We start from the raw sequence: 23,731 nt of genomic DNA, 5'->3' as shown, positions 1-23,731 counted from the left end.
TGTATTGATTGATTTATTTAAATAAATATTAGAAAAAATGTGTAATTTAAATAAATGTAAAACGAACTCCAAAGAAAATCCTGAGCACGAGCATTTCGCTCCATTAGAAAGAAAGAAACGTTTAATATAAATATATAATAAATATTTATTTATTTTTAAAAAAAACGTTAAGCTTGATGAAATGAAAAAATAGAAGGAGCGATTTTATGAAAAAAAAAAAAAATTATACCTTGATGTATTGGAATTGTTGAAGGACGATATTATTTTTTTTTCTGGCTCTATTTTCAGCAGAAAAAATACACGGGATCGACGCGTACCGTAAGATGGGGTGAAGTGGGCCGAATTTAAGATATTTTTCCCTCAGAACTCTGTAAATTTTAATCCAATTTATTTACTTATTTTAACATAGATAAAACATTGAATTGTTAATAAACTACAGATAGTGCAACATCGAAAGGTTTTTTTTTATGTGGTCCACTTCACCCCAGGATTGGGGTAAAGTGGTCCATTCGTTATAAATCTCTAGCTTGTTCACTTCAATTAAATAAACCTTCAAAAAAATGTTCTTTATAACAGCATCATACTTATAAAATATATGGAACTCCTGGGTGATTTTTTTATTTGCTTTAATTTAATGAAAACTAAAACCATAACTTTCACACAAAAAACATAAATTATTTAATACAGAATATGTTTATTCTTTTACAAAATGTATTTTAAATATTACTTTTTAGACAATATGAAAGTTCCCCTTTTCCAATTCAGTAAAAACTAGCCTTCCTCTTCTGAATGACTTTGGTGTCTTCAACTTACAATGTAATTTTCTTCGCCAACATCATCTATATCATCAATATTAGAATATGCAAAATGCGTCAATTTTACACCAACTATCGTTCTTCGAAACATGACATTTTTGTGTAGAAGTCCTTTTGATTTTCTCTGCAATGTGGTTCTTGGGATTTTATACTTTTCCGAAACCTTTCTGATTGAAATACCGCATTTCATCTCAGCTAATTCATTTTCCAGTTTCTTGTTCGAATACTCTGCATAATGGGGCCCATTGACCCTCTTCTTGCATAATCAGGTATGTTTTAGGGTGGCTCACTTTACCCCACAATGATACTGAAAAGTGGCCCACTTCACAACCTGAAAGTTGCATTTTTATATAATTTCAAATATTTTGACAGACGTCAAACACATTTGGTTTTCCATATAGCCACGCAGTAACATAATTATTGCGAACACGCTAAGCCAACAATACCAGTCACAACATAATTAGACTTACCTGTGCAGTAGTTATAATATAGCCAACGTTTCTTTCCAGAGTTTTAGGCGTCAGAACGAATAATAAATAACTTTATGAAGTGCAGAGACAAACATGTGCATGCGTTTACAAGTTGACAGGCACTGTCAGTTGTCCGCTGACAAACGAACAAGAATCATTGCGACCGTATTTCAAATGTAACAGATGAAGTGGTCCACTGATGCTTCTATGGTTCACTTCATCCCAGCATATTCACTACACCCCTTATTACGGTACCCGTCGAAAAATCACTATTGTCATAAGGTCCTGTCCATGCACGTTCACATGAAGACAATGTAACCACGTGTGATGGTGAGAGTAATCATTGTCCCGCGGAGATAGCATGTCCGTCTATCTCTGCGACAATGTCTCGGAACAATATTTTGTCCAACAAATTGCTGTTTACACGTGGAAAATGGAAAGTAGAAAATAGTCTTGGGACAGAACAATATTGTATTGTAGACGTGAAAACGATCTAATTGTTTTTTTAAATTTTAAATTGAGAGTACTTATTTAAGCTCATCATTTCTATGGAATTGAAATAGTCTGTGGTTTATAGCACTAAAAATTAAAATATTTTTTCTGGGTTAACATTATTTTTGACGTTTTCCTTAGACGCGTGTTTTGACGTTTTGAGTTTTGACACATATTCTCCTCGACCAAATAACCGCTTATTTTTATTGCACAATATTGTGACATCTACGTTGAAGGTGAAAAAAGAAAATAGCTTTTTCTTAATATCGTCGCAGTGTTGTAAAATTACCCGTACATTATGGATAAATGGATAAAAGAAAAACTTACCGCATGTTTAAAATTTCCAGTTCCCGATGATTTAGTTCAGTAAGTATAAAATAAATCACTTCCAAAAATAAACTCTAATGTTTCGCTCGCGTGGGGTTCTTGATGCATTCCGTCAATATGGACATTTAATTATTCATAATTATTTTTTATTGCAACAGGTTTATCACAGACATCGATAATAGTCAAGAATTAGAAGAATATCTGAAAACATTGCTTGATGTCGAGCTTCCGACTCATCGAGAATTTCTAACTGAGATTTTACAAAAAAGAAAAAAAGGTTTGCACCCATTTGTTGATCATAATTTATTGTAAAATTATACTGTGTTTAACATTATGCAATCTTTTAAATTTATTTTAGAGAAAGCTTTCAATAAGAAAAAGAAAAGCAAGCCGACTTCTAATCAAAATGAGAACAGTCCGCCTCCGGCAGATACAAATGATTCCGGAAGTCCCAATAAACGAAAACAAAAATTTGTTAACTTGTATACACAAGAAGGACAGAATAAGGATATTGTTTTACTGAAAGGTTTGTCTTTTCAAGTTATTATATTGACAGTCCCTACGTATATTATCAAATCTGCATTTTGCGAGGTTTACAGAAGAGCAAAAACAATCCTTGATAATTTTTCTAAAAAGCTATCAGATTCTATAGAATTGCCTAACATGTGTGTGGTTCATAGTCCATAATCGATGACTCGCACGTGCTAAAACATTTCACCTGAAATAGTGCGGTGACCTAAGAAAGCAATGTCATGATTTTATATAGAATCCAATACAACATATAATGCAACTCTAACAGTATTGCATATAAAATCGGGGGCATCGTTCTGCAGTGCATCCCCATCGTCCCTACCATGAAGAAATGAACTGCAAAGGAACGTGGCCTATAAAGAGACCACAGGGCATGGCAACGCCTGTCAGTCTTTTCAGTTCAATAAGTCACACAGTTCCAGCATGTAGTTCAAGTGCCGTTACTTCAACCCCTTATCGCCGTTACACGTGTGCAACACAATTTACTATTTATTCGCCATGCAATAAATATTCATCGGAACTACAACACTGTGATTTCTGTTCATCTCCAACTGGAGTACGGCATCACCTCAACCACCTAATTCCTACACATGTAACTATCGTATTTTAATAGACACCCGTTTGGCAATTATACAGTATCTGATAGCTTCTTAAAAAATATATCAAGCTTTGTCTTTGCTTTCCTGTAAACCTTGGAAAATGCAGATTCTGTGGTATACGTAGGGACTGGTGATATAGGTACTGTAAATACTAGAAATTAAAATGATTTGGATCTCCCAAAGTTCGGTTATTTATGGGGGACTGTGTATACGCTTTTACAATAAGATTCCACAAAATGTTTTAATTCTGACTGAAAAAATATTGACTATTAAATTTTTAAAACCTTATGTTTAAAAGTGTTCTAGGATTTTCAAAGTATATAGAAATTGTTTTTGCTTTATAGAAAAAATAAACTGCACTAAATTAAATCTGTTTCTATTTTTTTTTATTATAAGTTTTTATATATTAATTTTGATCCCACAGGACGACATCACTGTGACTGCCAAGCCAGTAAGCATGCCTTGATAAATAACTGCTTGAATTGTGGACGCATTGTGTGTCTTCAAGAAGGTTCTGGACCGTGCCTTTTTTGTGGAGAATTGGCAAGTTTCTTTCTAAACCTTTTCCAAAAGATAAATCATTTAAAAATAACCCTTACGAATTTTTTGATCATCTACATTAGCATTTCCCAACCGCCGGTCTGCGGACCGGTACTGGTCTGTTGAGATTTTCTGCAGGTTTGCAGAAATACTTGTCGCCCATTTTGAAATTCTTCTATAACTGTCATTTATTATTTCCATAACTGTTATGATATTTGACCATCTGAGACATTGTTTCAATCTATGAAGGTACTGGACATTAGACAACATTTTTCAAGCGTCATTGATACATTTCTGGTCATGCGGTTTCAAGAAGAGAGTGTTCATACAAGGTTTTCCTGTAATTTGAATTATTTAATACCAAAAACACGTACAACTTTCACTTAGAGAATTTTGTCTTTTGTGGCTCCAAGAGTGTTTAATGTCCTGGATGAACATATTAAGTTCTCCAAAACGATGGCCATTTTCAGAAGTGTTCAAGTTTGGATTTTGTTTAAGGGAAGAGATCATTTTACTAGAATAAACATATATATAATCGTAATTGTAAATATTGCTATCAAAATAAACATTTTATGTATACCTTGGCAGGAATTGCCATCGTACACAACGAGGACAATTAATTTCCACTCTATTTCCTATTCAGGGAAAGAGAAATACAGTTTTATAGTTCACATACAAAACTGTATTCCTTTCGCCCGGACACAGGAAAAAAACTAATGTATTATTGTTGTGTACAATTTTACTAAACAATCTATATTGATTTATTTATTTATTCATTCATTCATTAATTTATTATCGGTTCATGAAACCTTTTTTGTACAGCAAAAATAATCACAACAGTGAACACTAGCACAATTACTATGTAACACATATTATGAAATTGTATGTTATTTAAAGTACAATTAAAACTAAACAATTTCATTGAAGTAAATGAAAAACAACAAAAAATGCAATGTAACATCGTTGTATAATAAAATAACAGTTATCGAGAATCTCGTGTACTAAAATAGAAATGTTACTAAGAGTAGAATTATTTCAAATAAAATAAAACAAAAATAATTTTAAAAAAAAAGTAGTTTGTCACTATTCCTTTTTTGATCATGTTTTGTTACACGAAAATAAGATAATCAGTCTTTCGTTTCAGGTGACAGTCCAGGAACTATGAAATATTCTAGTGTAAAACCATATTTTTAAATAAATATTTCATGTCAAAACATCTATGGTTACAGTAATTATTCAATTTTGTAAACAGTATTAAAAAAAAAAACAGTACTCTTAATAACAAAAAATAATGTAAAAGAATAAAAAGAAGATACATCTATTACTTTTCTCAATGTTATGTAGTGTTTTATGAATTCTCAGGTGTGTTCATCTGAAGAACTGCAGATTATAAATTCCACGGCAAAGAAGTCCACCACGCTTTACAAGAGACTTACTGAGCAAAAACGTCCTCAAGGATGGGAAGCAGCTTTGGCCCAAAGAAACAAATTATTAGAATATGATAAAACAAGGTAAAAACTACATCAATTAACCATACACTACCCTATAATTTATATTAATTTGTTTATTTTTAAAACTTATACAATTTATTTGGTTGGTTTATTGCTACATAGCAATTTCTTCCAGCTAACCAAAATACAATAATTTAGAATAACATTTACAGACCATAATAAAAAATATAAATTATTTCTAATATAATGCAAATCATACTTTATAAAAAAATAATCAGGTCATTTCATGTTTTTTTTAATTTAATTTTAAAATTAATTTAAACATTACGATAGTAACCGTATTAATATTTTTTCCGTGCAATGTCGTATAAATTTTCGATGATCCACTCTAAATATTTAATTTATTTTTAACGTTATTCAATATGAGTGAATATTTATGATAATGGGGAGGGAAAGTGTGGAAAACGAGTGTGAGAAGGGGGTTGTAGAGAGAGTAGTAAATATACACCACGAAAGCGTTAGAGGGTAAAGGGATGGAGGTAGGATGACTAATAGGTGGTTTAAGATCTATTGAAAGGTTCAGGACGTTTCTTGAACACTTCAGGCGTTTCTTGAAAACATATAGTATATGTGCATTATTTACATTTCATGGTAATCTTGCTGCCGAAACAATGAATGAGTTTGTTAAAAACCCATCTATTATAATTTAGAACACTTCATTGACAAACGTCTTTATTTTTGTTTATTCTTTTAGTGAGCGCCGTACCCGTGTAATGGATGATGATAGTGATTACTTTAGTAGTGGGTCTGTTTGGTTGAGTAAAACAGAACGTGAAAAGTTTGAGAAGTATCAACAGTCTCTACGAGAGAAGAAACACGCTTCAAGACGTAACCAGACATTTACGTTTGATTTTGCAGGTATGCAAGAAAACTTTTAAATTATGTTGTTACTTAGAAGTTGAGTATGATAATGTGTATACAATAATTTTAGTTTAATGTAAATATTATTAATCAACTTGCATACAATTAAGAAAATTTTGCCTTTTTTACTACCTTTAAATGTTAAGTATTTTATCAAATTTTAATGGGCCTTGTTTAAGTGAAGTGTAACTATTGTCAATTTTCATATCATTTAAAACTATTTTTTTGTTTAAAATTTAATATTATTTGTAGTTTTAATTTGTTTCTTTTGTACATCAAATTAAACTGTACTCTATTAAATTATAAGTAAAAAAGGATTTTTATAATTGAATATTGTGAAACCCATATAATGCTAAAAAGTAAGATGCACTTTCATTTTCTACATTTCAGTCATGGTTAAAATGTCACTATTTTAACATCGAAACAAAGCTAATAAAATTTATAAACTTTTAAGAATCGACATGTTTTTCACAATAATCAATATTTTATGGTACATACATAATATTATATTATGTAGTTATCAACATAGATTGTGGTAAGTGCTGTTATATTAATTTGTTGCTTTGTAGGTCGTCAAGTGGTTGAAGAAAAGTTGTTTAGTGAAGCTGATGAGGAGATCGTAGCCCACATATCAGATTCTGTTAAAAACGAAGAAAAACAAAATTTCCAAATCAAACTGGACGGAGACCAGCTAGATGGGGATTTGCATCCGGGATACTGTGGCCCCGCCCCGCAGGTACCAAATACTCGTGGTCTTTTTTTGGATTGTTATACCATGTGACTTTAGCTTTTCTCGCCAATGTTTTTAACGACATTATAACGTCAATCATTTGAGCTGATGATTATAAGTAGGTATCTAAAAGAATGGGAAAATATAAGAAATTTAATAAATAATACCATTTAATTAAAATCATTTTGGTAAAACGTAGAAAAAGATTAAATTGTTGCCCTCCTATAAATAAAGAAAAATCGTTCTAAAATCTATATTAATATGTGATTGAAAATTAACCTATTGATTTATTTTTTTAAAGAAAAATTAAAAAATTGATTTATTTTGGTTTTAATTGCAATTTGAAATTAAGTATCTACTGTTTTTTACTTGAAATAGATTGAGAAAATCTACTTGTATTTTCTGATTAGTTATAAGTCTTATGTCAGTGATAATGTAATCCGGTCACTATTAAAAATGTGAAAAGACATTGTTTTTTATTGTTATACATTGGTTATTTATTATTGTTTTTTTTCCATTTTATTATCTCTACCTACGTGGAGCTTATTGCACACTGAAATAAAATATAATTTTGAGTACAAATCTAATACTTTAGATTCAATGTAGTTTTATTTATAATATTTTTTGTGTTTTTATCTGTTTTTTTCAGTTTGATACCGCGATAAAAAGTCAAATAGTGTCGTGTCCCGGTAGGAAAACTTTTTCTGATCACATCAGAAGAATTCAGGATGCCTCTATACAAGAGATGGATGATAGAGGAGCCTGTTTGTCTATGCACCAGCCTTGGGCTTCGCTTCTTGTCACCGGAATCAAAATGTGATTAACACTTTTATATTTATATATACAGGTTTTTAAATAGTACAAATTTCAATATCAGCAATCATTTGTAACAGATATGAGGGCCTGTGCTCTCATATCTGTTGCTGAATCTCCTCTAAACCCAGGTTTTTAAAGTATCAGGGTATTAGGTAGGGGACAAGCGCTCTCACATCCTCAGGTTCAACCAGTGTTCCCCCAAATATGCATCCTTTTGCCATATAAATCACCACATTCACATAAAATGTGTTTAGGTGTTGTTTCTTCATCTGCACTGCAAAACCTATCGAGAAGTTTCAGAAAGGTTCATTCTACCAAGGTGTATTCAATCTGCAGTGCTCGGTTATTATGTATGCAGACATAGTGGGTTACAAATCTAATTGATTGTCTATAATTCTGTTATTGTGATAATCATTTTTCTTTATTTGTGATTTACATATACATTTTTTTTGTTTATTTTCCAGTCATGAGGGAAGAAGCTGGTATACCGCACATAGAGGGCGACTCTGGATTGCTTCTACAACACAACCTCCTGATGTAGAAACTATTAAGTCTGTTGAGAATATGTATACAGCTTTATATCCAAGTACGTGCTGCATTTATTAAGTTGTAAAAATGCTAAAAGACAAACTTTTCACTTCGCCCATTTATTTCCTACCACATTAATTGAATTCATCTTGAAGATAAAATATCAATTTTAGTAACCCATTTGGTGCCTATGTTCCTATTTTGGACACATCACTATATTTATCGAATCGATATTAATTTTTTTACAATATTGGGATATAATTAATGTTTTTTATCCTCGTATTGTGAGAGTTCTAGTTATTTTTTGCTGTCAAAATCACGTGTTTCGCCTAATCAGTTGTCAATTGTTACTTTCAATAGGCAAGCTTGTATCGAAAAAAGACAAATTCAAATACTTAAAAATCTATAACTTTTAATTAGATGAATAATGTAAAATTGGTATAGCCTCATAAGAGGATAAACCAGTCTCGCACCAAACCATTGAATTAAACAATTACATCTGTGTACTTTTGCCGTAGTATTATATTTATGGCTTTATCTTATTAATTTCATAATTGCTTTCAAGGCATAAGAATGTGTGTTCATGCCACTGTAATATGAGTGGATTTTTAAATCGAAATAGTCTAATTGTTTATTGAATAGGTAAAGTGATACTTGTGGATACTTGATACTTTATGATTTATAATCAATTTTCTTATCAGCAACGTAAACAAAGTACAAAATCTTTTTAAAAATACAGTTTTTTAAAATCTTTTTCTCCAGAATATATATTTTTTTTGTTGCTATTCATTCAAATAAGAACTTTATTTTATTAACAATAAGTTCCACACACATATTGTATTATTGAAAAAAAGAAAGTAATGTAAATGTCTCTTAATTTTCTGTACATATATAAAATAATTTTGATATTCTTTTCAGATGACGAAATCACATACCCTAAATTCTATCCTTCTTCTTGCCTTCTTGGCTGTGTCAATGTTGAAGACTGTCTTCCTCAGGAGGAGTATAGGCAGAGGTGAGGCTTTCCAACACCTATTTATATGTGTTTTCCTATTGTATTATGTTTGATTCAACCTAAGACCGGTGATATGTGCGTCCGAATTACTGAGGACCACAACCCGGTATTCGATAAATTAGTTTTTTTATTTTATATTTTGTATTTGATCCAATATTTTAATTTATTTTAGGTTTCCTTCTGGTGAAAGTGAGAGTCCGTTCGTTTTGATTTGCACAGATCCCATAGCACTAAGTTTGAGATTCCCTGTGTCGGGAAAACACAAGATTTGTAAGTGTAAAAATATATTGACTTCCATGTGCATGTGTACTCCATTCTCAGAAATTTTATTGTAGTATCATGAATTAATCTTGATAATTTTCTAGGGATTAAAAACCAGTTTTTGTCTGCAAACATTCGGATACACTCAAAATATTGTCACAAAAATATGTTGTATTTTAATAAATCTTATTTTTTAGATACTCTGGAAAATGTGATTCACCAAGCGGCAGTTAAATCCTTACAGAAGTTAGCCAAGATTGAAGCTAATATGTAATTGTGATAATTTAACTTAAATTAATTATTCATATTACATAATACAGACTGTCTTTAATTTCAAAATTGTTTATAAAAATTGGTACAAAAAATATGTGTACGTAAATGTTTGAAAATTCAGTAGGGCCTCGCTAATCTAAACTTCCGCTTATCCGGTGATCTCGATAATCCGGACAAAAGGGCTTGGGACATTTGTCGGGGAGGCGGGAGGTATTTCACCTGTGTCGAACGCTGTGTTTCTGTTTTTTTATGTTCATTTCAAACGCACAGCCTTCCTACATGTTAATTATTTACTATTGTTAATATTGTTGAGGTGATATTTTGATAATTAAAGAAATTTCTAAAGTTAAATATATTTGTTTTTTGTTATTTAAATAATACTGCAGAACACAATCTGGGACGCCTTGGTAATCCACCATGATCCTGTTTTTTGCCTGTCCAGATTGTTGAGGCCCCGCTGTATATCTGATTAATTTATATTAGGGTTTTCTATTCTTGATGTACATTTTTACTTTAAAAGCACCTACTACAATAATATTACAAATGTCAAAGATTATCTGTCTTGTATGATTTTTATTATTTTGTACATTTTTAAATGTTTATTTCATTAAATATATTTTATGAACAACATGCAGTTTTACTTAAGTACTTCTTTTGTTTTAAAAAAATTGTTTATTCCAGCTTACCTTGTTGGCAAAGCCGTAGGTTGTAGCGCTTAGAAATATAAGTATATGTATTTTATTTTAACATAAAACCGCAAAAGATTAATAAAAATAGTTGAAATATAAAATGTCACATAAAATTAATACTTAAATAGTTTCTTTTTCTATGAAAGGGTTCAATGTGTTATACGATTCTTACTTTAGAGCACATATATAAAACATGCACTTTGGTTAATTCATTTAATTTTAAATCACCATATTAGCTCAAATTTAATGCAATTCTTAGTGGTGGGCTCAGTGCTATGCAAGTTTCTGATGTCACCGAGACCTAATATAATGCAATATTTTCTACTAATAATATTTTTCTAAAAGAGAATACACTTTATTAGGTGTTAAGATCAGTGAATTTTTCCTTTTATTCCTGCTCCAAATAAATGGGTCTTGTTATAATGAAGGCCGCATTACATTCGGGACAGTAGGTTTATTTTTGTTTTAGTAATGCTTTATTCATCAAAATATTTCAATTTTGAGGCCTTTTTTAACTAGTGAACAACAATTTATCGTAGAGTGAGGTTAGAACCTCAGACCTCTGATCTGTAAGTCTGAGACACTAAATTTGTCCAGGATAATATGTACACACATAAAGGTATGAAAGCATTAAAAATAAATAAAAATTTACTGCTAACGTCAGTTCCATTGAATAGATAATACACGTCAGATCTGCGTTCTTGGTATAGTATGCTGAATTTTTTTTTTTTTTTGAGTATGTCAAATTTCCAGATAAATCATTCATATGTTATTATTAAATGTCAAATGACTTATTTAAGTCTCTTGATTTAAATTTATATTAATTAATTTAGTCCAAATATTGTAATTCAATAAACTCTTGATAATGCATGTTCTATGTAATTTTAAAACCTCCTATCAGCACGTTTGATAGTTAATTTTGAGTTGAAGCATTTCAAGTTACTGTAGTGGATTTTCACCCTGGATGAGACAAAATATCTTAGACAATGAGGATACAAGAAAGAGATCTAAGCATTATATACATATTAGAAATTTTAGTGCACTTATGATTTACACAATTTAAAAGCTTTGTTTAATAAACTTCTGATCTCTGTTCTAGAGTCTGCGACACTTACATGGGGCAAGGGCTTCCAATCTCGGTATACCGAGATCCCATTGGGGAGCAGCATCGTGATTTCCTGCCACGAGCGTGAGCACTCTAATACTGACTGCTGTCAGCTAATAATAATTAACTCCATCTTAAATTAGTAAGATTTTATTAATTTTTGTTTTCTATAAAAATACTTTATTTGGTTGACCATAGACTTTTATTTTAGCTGTCAACTACCGTAATATCTTTTAACACCATGTTACAGCTTCACTAGTTCCTATACCTCTAATTAACTGAATAAATGATACAATTTCTGTACACTAAATTTTTTTATTTAAGCTCTGCACTGAATACGAGATCCTGCAAATACCGGGATCCCGCGAGATTGAAAACATTTGTTACTGCAAATACCGAGATCGCTAATCAGCCGCGGGATTGGAAGTCCTACACAGGGCCACAACCCGAATTTGAAATTGTTTTGGGATTTGTATTTTATCTCGGATTAGTTTTTGAGTCAGTAAAAACAAGCATTATGAACAGTCAACATGATTTTATTAACATTAAAATAGAGATTTATATACATTTGGTTTTAATCTTAAAGTACAAATATTTAAAATTATAATTAATTTTACATTCATACATTGTTTCCTTGAATCCACATGCTCATTCAGTCGTCTTACATTAATTTGCTTGAAACAATAAGAGTGTCATTTCAAATAAATACTTATTATGTAAATGAAATATGATACAAACATAAAATGCAACTATCTTTTAAGAACAATTATTGATTCATGCATTTTATGAATTCAGTTTATATGTTGTCTCCTTAATATTATATTTTTGCAATATAAAAATACTTAATCCACATAATATTATAGTTTTTAAATTGTGCGATATTTAATATTGATTAAATTTAAATAATTCATCTAACCTTGATGCGAAAATTTTTTGGTTTGCTTAATTTTTTGTTGTAGTAACATGATATTTATTGCACAATATGTTTGGTTGAGGTATGTAAAAACTTTGGATCAAATTCAATATCATTCAATTGATAAATAAATAACTTAATGTAAGTAACTAGCATACATCATTTTTATGAAAAAGTTTGACTCGAGAAGATCCACAAGTCATTTAGTGTTCTTAACTTTAAATTTAGATTCTAGATTTTATACAATCACAAGAGAAACACGGAAAGTGTTTTAAGAAAATCTTATGATTCTTTCTTTTGGTTCAACTGTGGGAAGAAGGCTTCTATTGGTAGAATGGGATCATCTGTTGCAATGGTGAAATAGTCCGGCACTCTTCTTGCATTTGGTGATACTGACTTAAACAAACCTGAGGTGTTATATTCTTTGCTAGCTGCCAATGTCAAATCAGCTACTCTCTGTGACGGATCTTCAGATGCATTACTGGTTACTACTTCTTCGACTGGGTGTTTACGATCATCTTTAGCAATCTTCATGATTGCTGTTTCTGATGTAGATTTTTCCGTACTTGGTTTATTTTCTTCGTCTACGTTCATAACTACTTCATTGGCAACTGTTATTGTCGGTTCTGTATTTTCGGAAAACTCGGGAACTTTGTTTTTGATTTGAACTCGCTTTCTCAAATTAGGTAAACTCGGGCGTTTTAAATTGGTGTAAACATTATTAATTTTGGGTTTCTCACCTAGCTCGACTGGTGTTTCTGTGGTAGTTATACGTTTCCGATTAGGGTCTCTTCGTAAACTTCCTCTTACTCTGCTTGGTTTGATCGTCACATTGTTTTCTGATGTCACATTTTTCTGACTAGGTGAAACCACGTTATTATCCAGACTCTCTTCGTTGTTATTATTTTCTCCTTTGTGTCGCGGGTCTTTTGGCATAAATTTTTTCCGAGGCTGTTCAGTCGATGTGCTCTGTTCTGATCCTGAAACTTTGCTATCGCCATAGGGGTCTTTAAAACTAGGGAATCTCGAACGATTAGGGAATCGTTGCTTTAATGAAATATCGGTTGATGGCGGTTTCTCAGTACTCGTGGAAGTATATTGACTTAGACGATTTCTGTAATCTTTAACACTAAATCTAGGTCTGTTGGTGTCATATTTGCTAGATTTATTTTTAACTCTTATAGGTTTGGTAGTAAGACTTATTGGTGTAGTTGATACTTCTATTTCTTCAGAAGAGCGTATGGTAGATGCTGCTGTAGCTTCTTCTTTACCAACTTGATTATCTTCTGACTTTGTACTTCCTCGATTTCCTGATTTCTGATCATTAAATAATTGTTCTACTCTGTTACTTTGACTGACTTGCGTAGTTTCTGGTTTTTCATTCATAAATGTAGGCATTGTTGGTGCTGTTTGAATTTCTGGACTGGTATTTAGTTGAATAGGTTCTTGATAGTCGATTTGCTCATCGCCTGAGCTACCATCCCTTAACTTCTGAGCGGAATATTTATTGTCCGATGTATTTACCGAAATATCACTAGTGGGTGTATCCTTTTCATCTTGTTTGTGTGAATAATCAGGAGATTCATTAAATATACCTATTCCAGTTGGTATATACTTGTTAGAAGAAGGACGGTAGAAACTATGGTCCTTGGCTATTTTCATTATAGAAGACTGTTCAACTGATGCTGAAACTTTAGGCTCCCTATTAGTGGTAGTTTCCGATAAATCTTCAAAGTCTAATGAAGATAATGTTGTTGATCTTATTCTGCTATGTAGCTTTGGTCGCAGAGTAACAGGTGTAGTTGGTAACATGGTGGGTTGAGCACTGCTGGTTGAATCTGATTGACTTGTTGGTCTGGTTGTTCTGGATTTATGGGAGAAGCGATATTTAGATCTTAAGGGTTTGGTAACTTCTTCTACATCTGTAGGAAGTGTTGTAGTTTTATAACGATATGATCTGATGGTCTCTTCGGTTGTTGTGATAGCTGATTCAGTTGGATATTCTGGTGTTGTAGATAGTCTCGATGGTCTCCTTCTCTTTAGTTTATTTCTTTTTCTTGTTTTCTCCTCATTTTGAGTGTCTGAAGCAGATGTGGTCAGTACTGGTCTCTTGAAGAATTTACTAGGGGGAATCGTTGGCAAGTCATTTGGTTGTAAATCATTTTCTGTTTCTTGAATGTGTTCTTTGAATGTTTCAAATTTAGTTGTAAAATCTTCATCAATACTACTGGCTGTAGATGTTTCTTGAGGGATGCGATATCTCGATGGTTTTCTTCTAGTATTAGAGCGAGTTGTAACTTCATCGTAACTCTCTGAAGTTGTTTTACTTTCTTCTTGTTCTACATCGTATACAGGAGATTGCGAACTGGTTGCAAATTCAGGCTTTTCATTTTCTGACGGTGTATCAACGGATAAAGTATTTTCTATGTAGTTAGTATGTTGTTTATTTTCAGTGATAGTTGAATAAACAGTTGTTGCATCATCAAACAAATTTGTTACCGGCGTTTTAGATGGAACTGAAGTTGGATAGTAGGGTTGATGTTGTATCTGGTTTACTTTTTTAGGAGATTCTTTATAGGGGGTTGATGAACTAAGAATATTGCCAAACTGTTGGAACGATTGAGAAGGGTTGAGCCAAGAATGCAATGTTGGTTGAGTTATTCCTTCACCCGAGGGTTCCCAAGATTCAGTTACTTCGTACTTGTGTTGAGTTGGATTTCTCTTGGGATTCGACTGATAATTGGAGAATTTTGTATCAAAATATCCTTGTCCCCGAGGGGGGAAGTACTGTACATCTTCGGGAATCTTATATTTAGTGGGTGAAGTATTGTGATTTATCGAACTAAATGCTTGGTATTTGTCTTTAAAATTTGTATTTTCTAATTTAACATGGCCATTGTAAGAGCTAAAGCTAGTATAGGGAGGAGGTAATTGAACCAAGAGATTTTCTGGTACAACGTTGGTGCTTTGCGGTTCAAACGGATCTGTTGTTGCTACTGGTGACAGAGTAGAATCAAAGAAGGATGTTGCGATTGGTTTTTTAGTTGGAAGATTCGTGTTGTAAACATAGGTTTGATGCTGCTTCAACTTAACGCTGGGAAATCTTGAAGAATCAAAATTCTCCTGATATTTACTTAAAGGATCCAAAGGACTCGGTATAAAGTTGTTGTTGATGGAAGAGCTAGAATAAGCGTGAGCTACATCAGAAGAAGAATTCTTTGTGGGAAAATTATTCTTCTGAGAGAAGCTTTCAAATTGAGTCTGGATATTTGGTGGCGGTACAAGATTGTTGGAGTAATCATCCTTAACTCTCTCAGTACTCTTAGTTTTCAGGTTGGATGTTGATAAAATGGCTTTATCTTTCGGAGGCGGTGTAATGTCTGTATTAATTGTAGAAGTTGATGAGTACACATCATTAGAAATATAAGGAGATCTTGTGGAACTTGATGATGAGTATCCTGGTTTTCCACTTGTATAATTAGGATCCCTCGCTTTGACGGAGGCATGGCCAAAGGAACTGAAGCTTCCTGTAATCAAAAACATTGACTTTAAAAAAAAAATTTTGTTTTGTGCTGACTATTTTGTTTAGTTTTCTGAAATTTAAAATTAAGAACAACACAATGTATTTACAGAATTGACAAGTATCTTAGTGTGATTTTGAGATGGTTGACTCAGTGCTTAATCTATCTACATAGCCATAAAGATTTCTTTCTCATTGCAGACATGTCTCATGTATCAGTTACATCTGTGGTCTAATACCATAGGAACTACATTATGATAAATACAATGTTAAACTTACCTAAAATACTGGAAGGTATTGGAGCAAAGGACTCCTCTTGTAAACCAAACTGCTGGAATTGTGACCCTAGGGGAGGCTTATATGTGACAGGCGCAACATTTTGCGTTTTGGCTTTGGTTTGCTTCGAAAGTGATTCATGTGGGTTTACTGGCTTTTGGACATGATTATTTGGCTTTGCATAGTTCTCAACAGGCCTGGGCTGCTGTTCATTAGGTTTCTTGTGATTATTTTGAAAGGATTGTAAATTCTGGTGATACTGATTGACAGCTAACTGCTGCAGTATTTGAGCTTGCAATTGATTGGCTTTAAGTCTTTTTCCGAGCATGATTTGAGATTGCGGATTATTGTAAGACGGTCTATGGTTGACCATAGGCTGTGGATGTCTTATAAACATGCTGTTATCATATTGGTAACCGTTGAAATAGTTCAGTCCTTGGTTGCCGTTGAGAACAAATGGATTGGCATAAGATTTGATCGGTGCATTGTAGTTGATGCTGTTGAGAGGGTAGTGCGAAGTTTTGAACGATTGTCCTAATGCGGAGACTTTATTGACATCTCTTGTGACGAGCGGTCTGATGGAAGTACTGATGAGCGGCACACTGTGGAATTCACTAGGGACACTCCTGTAATGAGATATCTTGGATTCAACAACAGGTGCAGACATTATTTTTTGCGTGGCAGGAGGTTGGGTGTTGTGAATGTTTCCAATGTTGTAAGATGCTCCTCCAGAACCAGATGTAACGATTGGCCGCCATCCGCCTTTGTTTGGTCCCTGAAACATTAAATACACTCGAGATTCATTCATATAACGTGATCATTATACTATGTGTATGAAGTATATCTTTTCATATTTCTTATAGATTTTTTCTTTTCGGCTTTGGTAACCATCATATAATCGAAAAAAATATAATTATGATTTTTCTAAAGTAGAAAAGAAAAATCATCACATTCTTATCTGAACCTAATTGTGTATAGGGCACTGCATTCGTACACAAAAGTAAGGTGATCAGTCTTATATTTCAGATGCCAGATCACGGATTATTAAATATTAGAGTGTAAAGCCACCTTTAAACATATATTTCATGTCTGCCTTGTTGGTCGATACCTGTTTCGAGCCCGGAAACTCAAGTGAGGTAGGGGAACACGCTAACCACTAAGTAAGAAATCATTCGTCCAGGATTCTGGTTCAGGATATTTCGCACAAAGAATTGTATTCGTGATTCGCTCAGATAAGGAATATGAGAAGTTATTAAACAAAATTGGCTTACGTGTGATAGAAACATAGATCTCGAGAGGCCATCATAGTTTTGTGTAATGCCATCACTAAATAGTGATAAAAGACATAGGGTTGTAGCTATCCAGTAGCCTGAAATAAATAAAAATCAGGGTTAGTAATCATGGCCAATTTGTAAAGCGCCGTTTTTTATGATACACCATCTGAAGGGCGTAAGTAAAATTTGAATTTGACAAAGAATATAAAACAATGTACAGCCATGTCAACATCAAATTAGACCATGCACAACAATTTACTTCTCAAAATAAAATATTGACCCCTTTTACGGAATCTGCTATGTATTTTAAACTAATAAATTTTATAAAGGAATGAATTTCATTCAACTTCTGGTTTGTTTTCAGTGTTTTTTTAATAAAAGAGAAACAAATTGCATGCATTTTGAAAGTTGAATACTGAAAAAAAAGTAAAAAACATATACCTATATTTAAAAATAATTTGCTAATCTAAAAATAAAATTTACATTCATGCAAATGAAAAAAAATCAATGTAAAGATTAATCGAACCAAAAATTTAAATAAAATAAATTTAAAAACAACTTTGAATACTTTAATAACTTAAAAAATGTAAGAAGAATAACAAAATTACAACAATTTGTTTTATCATTTTGATTTCTAATTTCTCAATTTAATATATTCTTTGTACCCACAATAAATAATACTATTTCATGGAAACAATTTAATGACTTTTTATTTTAGTCAAATGAAAAACATAGATATAATATTACGTATTATGGTATAAAAACAAACGAATGAAAATTGTTGACAGACTACAGGAAAATTCCGCTCGTCTTTGTCTAAAACTAAAACTCTTGGGTTTCCTAGGACAGCGGTGCCCGTATTTTAACGGCCGTAGTAAACGGTGATGCGGTAGACAGCCGTCGTAACGTCGAATAGAGAGTGGTTTCCTAGGGAAACGGTGCTAAATGGTGTTGATAACACCGTTTTCCTAGAAAACCACACTCTAGTCACCGTTACGACGGTTATCCACCGCATCACCGTTCACTACGGCCGTTAAAATACGGGCACCGCTGTCCTAGGAAACCCTAGCTTTAGCAGGACATCTAGTGACTTTGCTAATATGTTCACGGTTAAAACACTATATTGCTCACTTGTTCGTTCTCTTTTAGAATACGCATCCGTGATCTGGTCTCCCTTCTATGTAGGCCGGATAAATCATATCGAATCGGTGCAACACCGTTTGCTAAGAAAAGTAGCATGGATGATTGGCCTCGAGGGGGGAGACTACATTTACGGAGAAATGAAGTCAATGTCACAAATCTCAAGTTTACAAAAAGGTAGAAATAACATTGACTCCATATTTATGTTTAATTTACTGAATGGCTTAATTGATGTACCATCGTTACTAGAACAAGTGGCATTCAATGTTCTAATCCGCCAGTAGCGAAATAATAATGTGCTGTTCTTCGATCAACACAGCACAAACTATGGCTTGCATGCACCAATGTCCCGCTGTGTCGTATTGTAAACTTGAGACAAGATCTGGACTTTTTTTATGTAAGTCTTTATGGATTCAAAAAATCACTAAGATAGACCGGATCTTGGATTGAGGTAGTATTTTTTTTTTGTCCTAGCTTTAATTTTATTTAGTTGTATTTTATTTATTTATTTATTTACGGACAAAGTCCATTATAAACATTACAATTAAAAGAAATTTTTACAAAGGAATAAAAAATATAAGGAACAGAAATAAGCAGCAAAGACAGATGATAGATTTTTTAGATTAAGTAAAAAGCATAGGCTAACTATACAGATTCTTTAGCTGATTTGTAAAGAAAGACATCCTTACACCATAATAATCAAGATTTTATTTTATAAGTGCCTGTATTTATGATAAGAAATTGTATTTACCAGTGTTAAAATGGACTGCATAAGTCCGTCAAAGAAATACTAAAAAGACCCAGATTATGTGAATAAAATTCTGTCTTGACCCTAATAATAATATAATCTAATAATAAGCAGCGGAACAAAAAAGTTAACATCTTTAAATATTTGTGAGTTCACATAACTGAGGATGGTGCCAGGCACTAAGAGTTTGCAACTGGCCAATGAATTGTTGGAATAACTTTTAACACGATACGTGCTGTCCATGATCTCTGGTTTATACTCACTTAAAACAAAATGCTGATTATTTTACTCTTGTGTAATGCTAGTACTCCTATATGGGTGTGAAATCTGGCACCTTATCAACACTTAAAACAGCAGACTTGTAAGATTTGAGAGTGAGAAGGAGGAGAAAATTCGTCCTGAGAGTGCGGTGGTGGACCTGGCTTAGACACGCGCTTCCGATGCCTCAGGAAAACCTTAACCCAGTTGCCTCTTCTTCACACCAGCGGGCTGGCTCGCACTGCCCTGGAAGGCCGTCGATGTCGGTTTTTCGGTTTTATTCGGCGGAATTTAGGGACGCAGGATTGACGTGGGAGATGGTGAAAGTGCTGGCTGGTGATATGGTCTCCCGGAGGCTTCTGGTGATGTCTACTTGCATCAAATGTAGGTACATTGTTAAATTATAATTATAGTTTTATTTTTAGACACAAAATGCCGAAAACGAACAACGCGCCACGCCGAATCAGCCGCAAACATCTTATTGAATATTGGTGATAAAATATTGTATAAAAAAGGCGCAGCGTGCCATTTATTTGTTATTTTGATGTCCACTGTCGGCAGTAGAATGTTTAAAAGCGGGATTGAACAGAGCTTTATAAAGGTTTAAAGGTCTTAAAAGTAACCTGTATTTAAATCATGTAGGTACAAAATGTACGGGTTATGGTCCCGTGGCTAGTGTCGTGGACTCACGGTGGCCTCCATTGTGTAGTGGTTAAAACGGTTGACTCACACACGGAAGGTTCCGGGTTCGATTCCCGGCGACAACACATAAATTAAATGTGTTTTTCTCGAGCATGAGTGTTCTGTGGTGTAATTCATCACTGTTATTGGACCTCCTGACCTGTTGTGTTGCGAAAAAAAATAGGTCCGAGGTTCGCACCCCACCCTACCACAACTTGATTTCCATTTTATAATAGTTAGTTATCTACGACTCGTTAAAAATGCCCCCCAAAACTGTAATATATTTGTAACTCATAAGAACACAAATGTTTTTTTTTTAATCAAAGAAAAAAAAAACCTTAAAACTCCATATTATTGTAAAAATTATATCGTTTACTGATAATGAATAAAAACATAATAATTCGTTTTTAATTAAAGCGGAAGAACGCGAATGTTTATTACTTTATTTTTCTGTCGTTTGTTCTTTCGTGGTCAGAGTAGTAGGTAGGAAATAGGAGAAATGAAGCCCGACTCCGAGATCCGCTTCCATCCTCGAGGTTTTCTGGAGAGAGAAACCAGTAGCCGTTGTCACCAAGTCGGCCCATCTCGTTGGACTCCTTCCGAATCGAGATTCTTCGATCCGTCTTTGTACCATTAATTTCTCGGTCATTTTTATCCACCTTGTGACGTGACCAAAGTATTTCAGGGCACGCAGTTGAACAGTTGAAGAAATACGCTATTTAATATCCAATTCTTGGAGAATCGAATGAGATCCTCAACATTCTGCACCAGGACCAGATTTCAAACGGGTCTATCTTCCTTCGCTCTCCTTCAATACTAGAAGTTGAGAAATAGAAAATTAGCCCAAATCGAGGATTGGCCTTTTTCAACTTTTGACTCCGACTCCGCCTGTCCTCAAGCTGTGCTTCACCTTTCTTTACGTCGCCCTCCCATCTCAGCCTGGGTCTTCTGATCCTTCTTCTATCCCCTGGATGTCCAGTCATGATTCTTTTAGGTACCCGCGCATTTAGCATTCTGTACACATATCCAGCCTATCTCTACCTGAGCAGTCTTAGGCATATATGTTCAGATACCAGGGGCCTCATAAATGCCGTACAATTTATAATTTTGTCTTATGCGCTACTCTTCCGCGTCCTCCACGGAATCACATATTCGGTGAAGAACTCTCAACTATTTTTATTTTGGTGGATTTGGTGATTTCTCTTGCTGCCTACTTTCTTCAGCCTGTCCATGGCCCTGTTTATTTATTTCCTCTGTTGTACTGGTATGCACCTATAAGTCTGTCATTTCTCATGACAATACTATAATATTTATAATTAATAATCCTTATATCTATATTATAAAATTCTCGCAAAATATTGACAACTTACCTGACGAATACGTCATCGCCGCTTTTTTCATTGTGTCCAGTTATCAAAAGTTTCCTGAAACGAGAAAAAAAACGATTTTACAATAGAGAAATATCACATACTACGAATACCGATAAAAATATATGAAATGGATAAAGAATAATTAATTATATTTCCAAAATCAATATGGATATTGTGGAGAAATATTTTCATACATAAATGAAAAATAGAAATTCAATAAAAATACGTTCGTAGAAAAACGCGACGGGTTTGGCCTTGGTTGTTGTGACGTCAAGATTCGTGATATTGTTCTACACAAATTTCTATGACCACGAACAAATAAACATGAATCGTGACGTATTAGGGGCGTGGCTAATGGAATTACCGCTTTTGCGGGAATTAAAAATTACAAATTTAAAAGTATTTATTATGCTGCTACTTTTTTACTGGACAGTATTTCATAGACTTTTATGACTTTAAAAATGTTAAAAGAAACCTGATATTTCCCTATTTTCAGTTTATGCAGCTTTTTTTAAAACGATTAGATAGGAACAAATTCATTTCAAAAGATAAAGATAAACTTTTAAAAGGGAATCGGGTTGTGGTCCCGTGGCTAGTGTCTCGGACTCACGGCTCAAAGGTCCGTGGTTTGAATTCCACTCTACCCCAACTTGATTCCCATTTTCTAATAGTGAATTATTTACAACTCGTTGAAAATGGCCCTCAAAATGAAATAATTGGGTATATCATAAGAACGCAAATATTTCTTTAAAAAAAATGGAAGTTAAGGCATTTACTGGACGCATGACCTATTATTGGTTGGTTTTCTTCAGTATAAATCCAGCACATCTCTACAAAAATAAGAACATATCTATTGCCAGAATCGGGTTGTGATCCCGTGGCTAGTGTTGCGGACTTACGGATCAGAGGTCCGAGATTCGAACTCCCCTCTACGCAACTTGATTTCTATTTTCTAATAGTAAATTATTTACAACTCGTTGAAAATGGCCACCAAAATTGAAATATTTGTGTTAATAATAAGAACGTTAATATTTTTTATTTTTTAAAAATATAATTGAAATAAAAACATATTCATTTATTTTTAATCAAGTATTTTATACTCAAATATTTTGTGATTAAATTATTGAACAACCGTTTACTAGTCTGACGATGTAGCAAAAGCAAGAAACCAGTAATTTGTTTACAAGACAAAGTGAATAATTTATCCTTCATTTGAATAATCATCTCTTAAATGTTCTTCATCTATATTGTAACAAATATCAATTTTGATAAACTTAGTAGATACAGTACTTGTCTACAAACACTTAGACATATTCAAAATATTGTCAATTATATTTTGAATCATCTGTACTATTCTGTTCGAAGGAAAAACTCGAAAAAAACCATAACAGGCTGGTGGTAAAGATCATACGAGTATTGCATATAGCTAAATTTGCCGCGGGTACAACTTTGTTAGTACCAGGGGTGATATTCCAGATGCTCTCGCGGCCGTAGAAAACACCTTTATCTCGTGTATTTACGTGCAAAATACACGAGATAAAAGTGTTTTCTACGGCCACGAGAGCGGTTCAGAATAGAAACGCAGGTTTGTATACAGACACGTCAATCGTCCAGTTAATTATTAATATTTATTTATAGTATTTGAATTGTCACCTCAAATCACATATTGTCTATTTGTGCCGAAATTCAGCACATTTTGTCAACTGATGTTAAGTGATGTTGGTGAACTCAGGAGTACAATAAAAAAAATATTTGTTCGTGGGACATTGAAATCCTAAGCAATTATCTCAGGCGCTAGTCAAAGATGTGACGTCGATTAAAAGTCTTTAATAATATGATGATGATGAATCAGATAGAGAGTAAAATTTGACATGAAACGTTTTTTGCACCAAAAAAGGTAGAGTTAAAAAAACATAAAAAAATTGCATTTTTACTGACGAAGTCAAAATGGACAAATTAGGTTGCAATAAAAATGAAAGGTGAAACCA

General features: G+C 33.1%; 2 protein-coding genes across 2 annotated transcripts in view; one reads left to right on the top strand and one right to left on the bottom strand.

Annotated features, from left to right (window-relative positions):
- Positions 1-1,417: 1,417 nt before the first annotated feature.
- LOC148282816 (activating signal cointegrator 1) lies at positions 1,418-16,005 on the top strand. The gene is made up of 12 exons (XM_088224494.1): positions 1,418-2,143; positions 2,263-2,381; positions 2,463-2,630; positions 3,659-3,777; positions 5,137-5,285; positions 5,980-6,143; positions 6,716-6,882; positions 7,526-7,692; positions 8,157-8,278; positions 9,139-9,235; positions 9,408-9,505; positions 9,694-16,005. Exons 1-12 carry the CDS (start codon positions 2,076-2,078, stop codon positions 9,768-9,770), a joined length of 1,515 nt encoding a protein of 504 aa, XP_088080620.1. The 5' UTR covers positions 1,418-2,075; the 3' UTR covers positions 9,771-16,005.
- Positions 12,082-23,731, bottom strand: part of LOC148282815 (uncharacterized) — a 51,562-nt gene continuing 39,912 nt past the window's right edge. Inside the window, exons 2-5 of the mRNA XM_088224493.1 lie at positions 21,744-21,797; positions 17,544-17,641; positions 16,276-17,047; positions 12,082-16,003 (exon numbers count right to left, since the gene is read on the bottom strand). Coding sequence (XP_088080619.1) covers positions 12,759-16,003; positions 16,276-17,047; positions 17,544-17,641; positions 21,744-21,774 — 4,146 coding nt within the window. The 5' untranslated portion in view covers positions 21,775-21,797 and the 3' untranslated portion in view covers positions 12,082-12,758. The remainder of the gene's footprint in view (positions 16,004-16,275; positions 17,048-17,543; positions 17,642-21,743; positions 21,798-23,731) is intronic.

The sequence above is a fragment of the Micrasema longulum genome, unplaced genomic scaffold (genome assembly GCF_059751315.1).
Source record: "Micrasema longulum isolate JH-2025_06_02 unplaced genomic scaffold, ASM5975131v1 h1tg000287l, whole genome shotgun sequence".
NCBI lineage: Eukaryota > Metazoa > Arthropoda > Insecta > Trichoptera > Brachycentridae > Micrasema > Micrasema longulum.
The sequence above is the reverse complement of the archived record's forward strand: the minus strand, read 5'-3'. Positions and strand labels throughout refer to the sequence as shown.

What these genes read in the sequence shown, in the direction of transcription:
- LOC148282816 (XM_088224494.1), top strand. Translation starts at nt 2,076, where the DNA reads ATGGATAAATGGATAAAAGAAAAACTTACCGCATGTTTAAAATTTCCA. An exon ending in TTAGAATATGATAAAACAAG is followed by an intron (nt 5,286 to 5,979) that starts GTAAAAACTACA and finishes TTATTCTTTTAG; the next exon opens with TGAGCGCCGTACCCGTGTAA. An exon ending in GTCGGGAAAACACAAGATTT is followed by an intron (nt 9,506 to 9,693) that starts GTAAGTGTAAAA and finishes CTTATTTTTTAG; the next exon opens with ATACTCTGGAAAATGTGATT.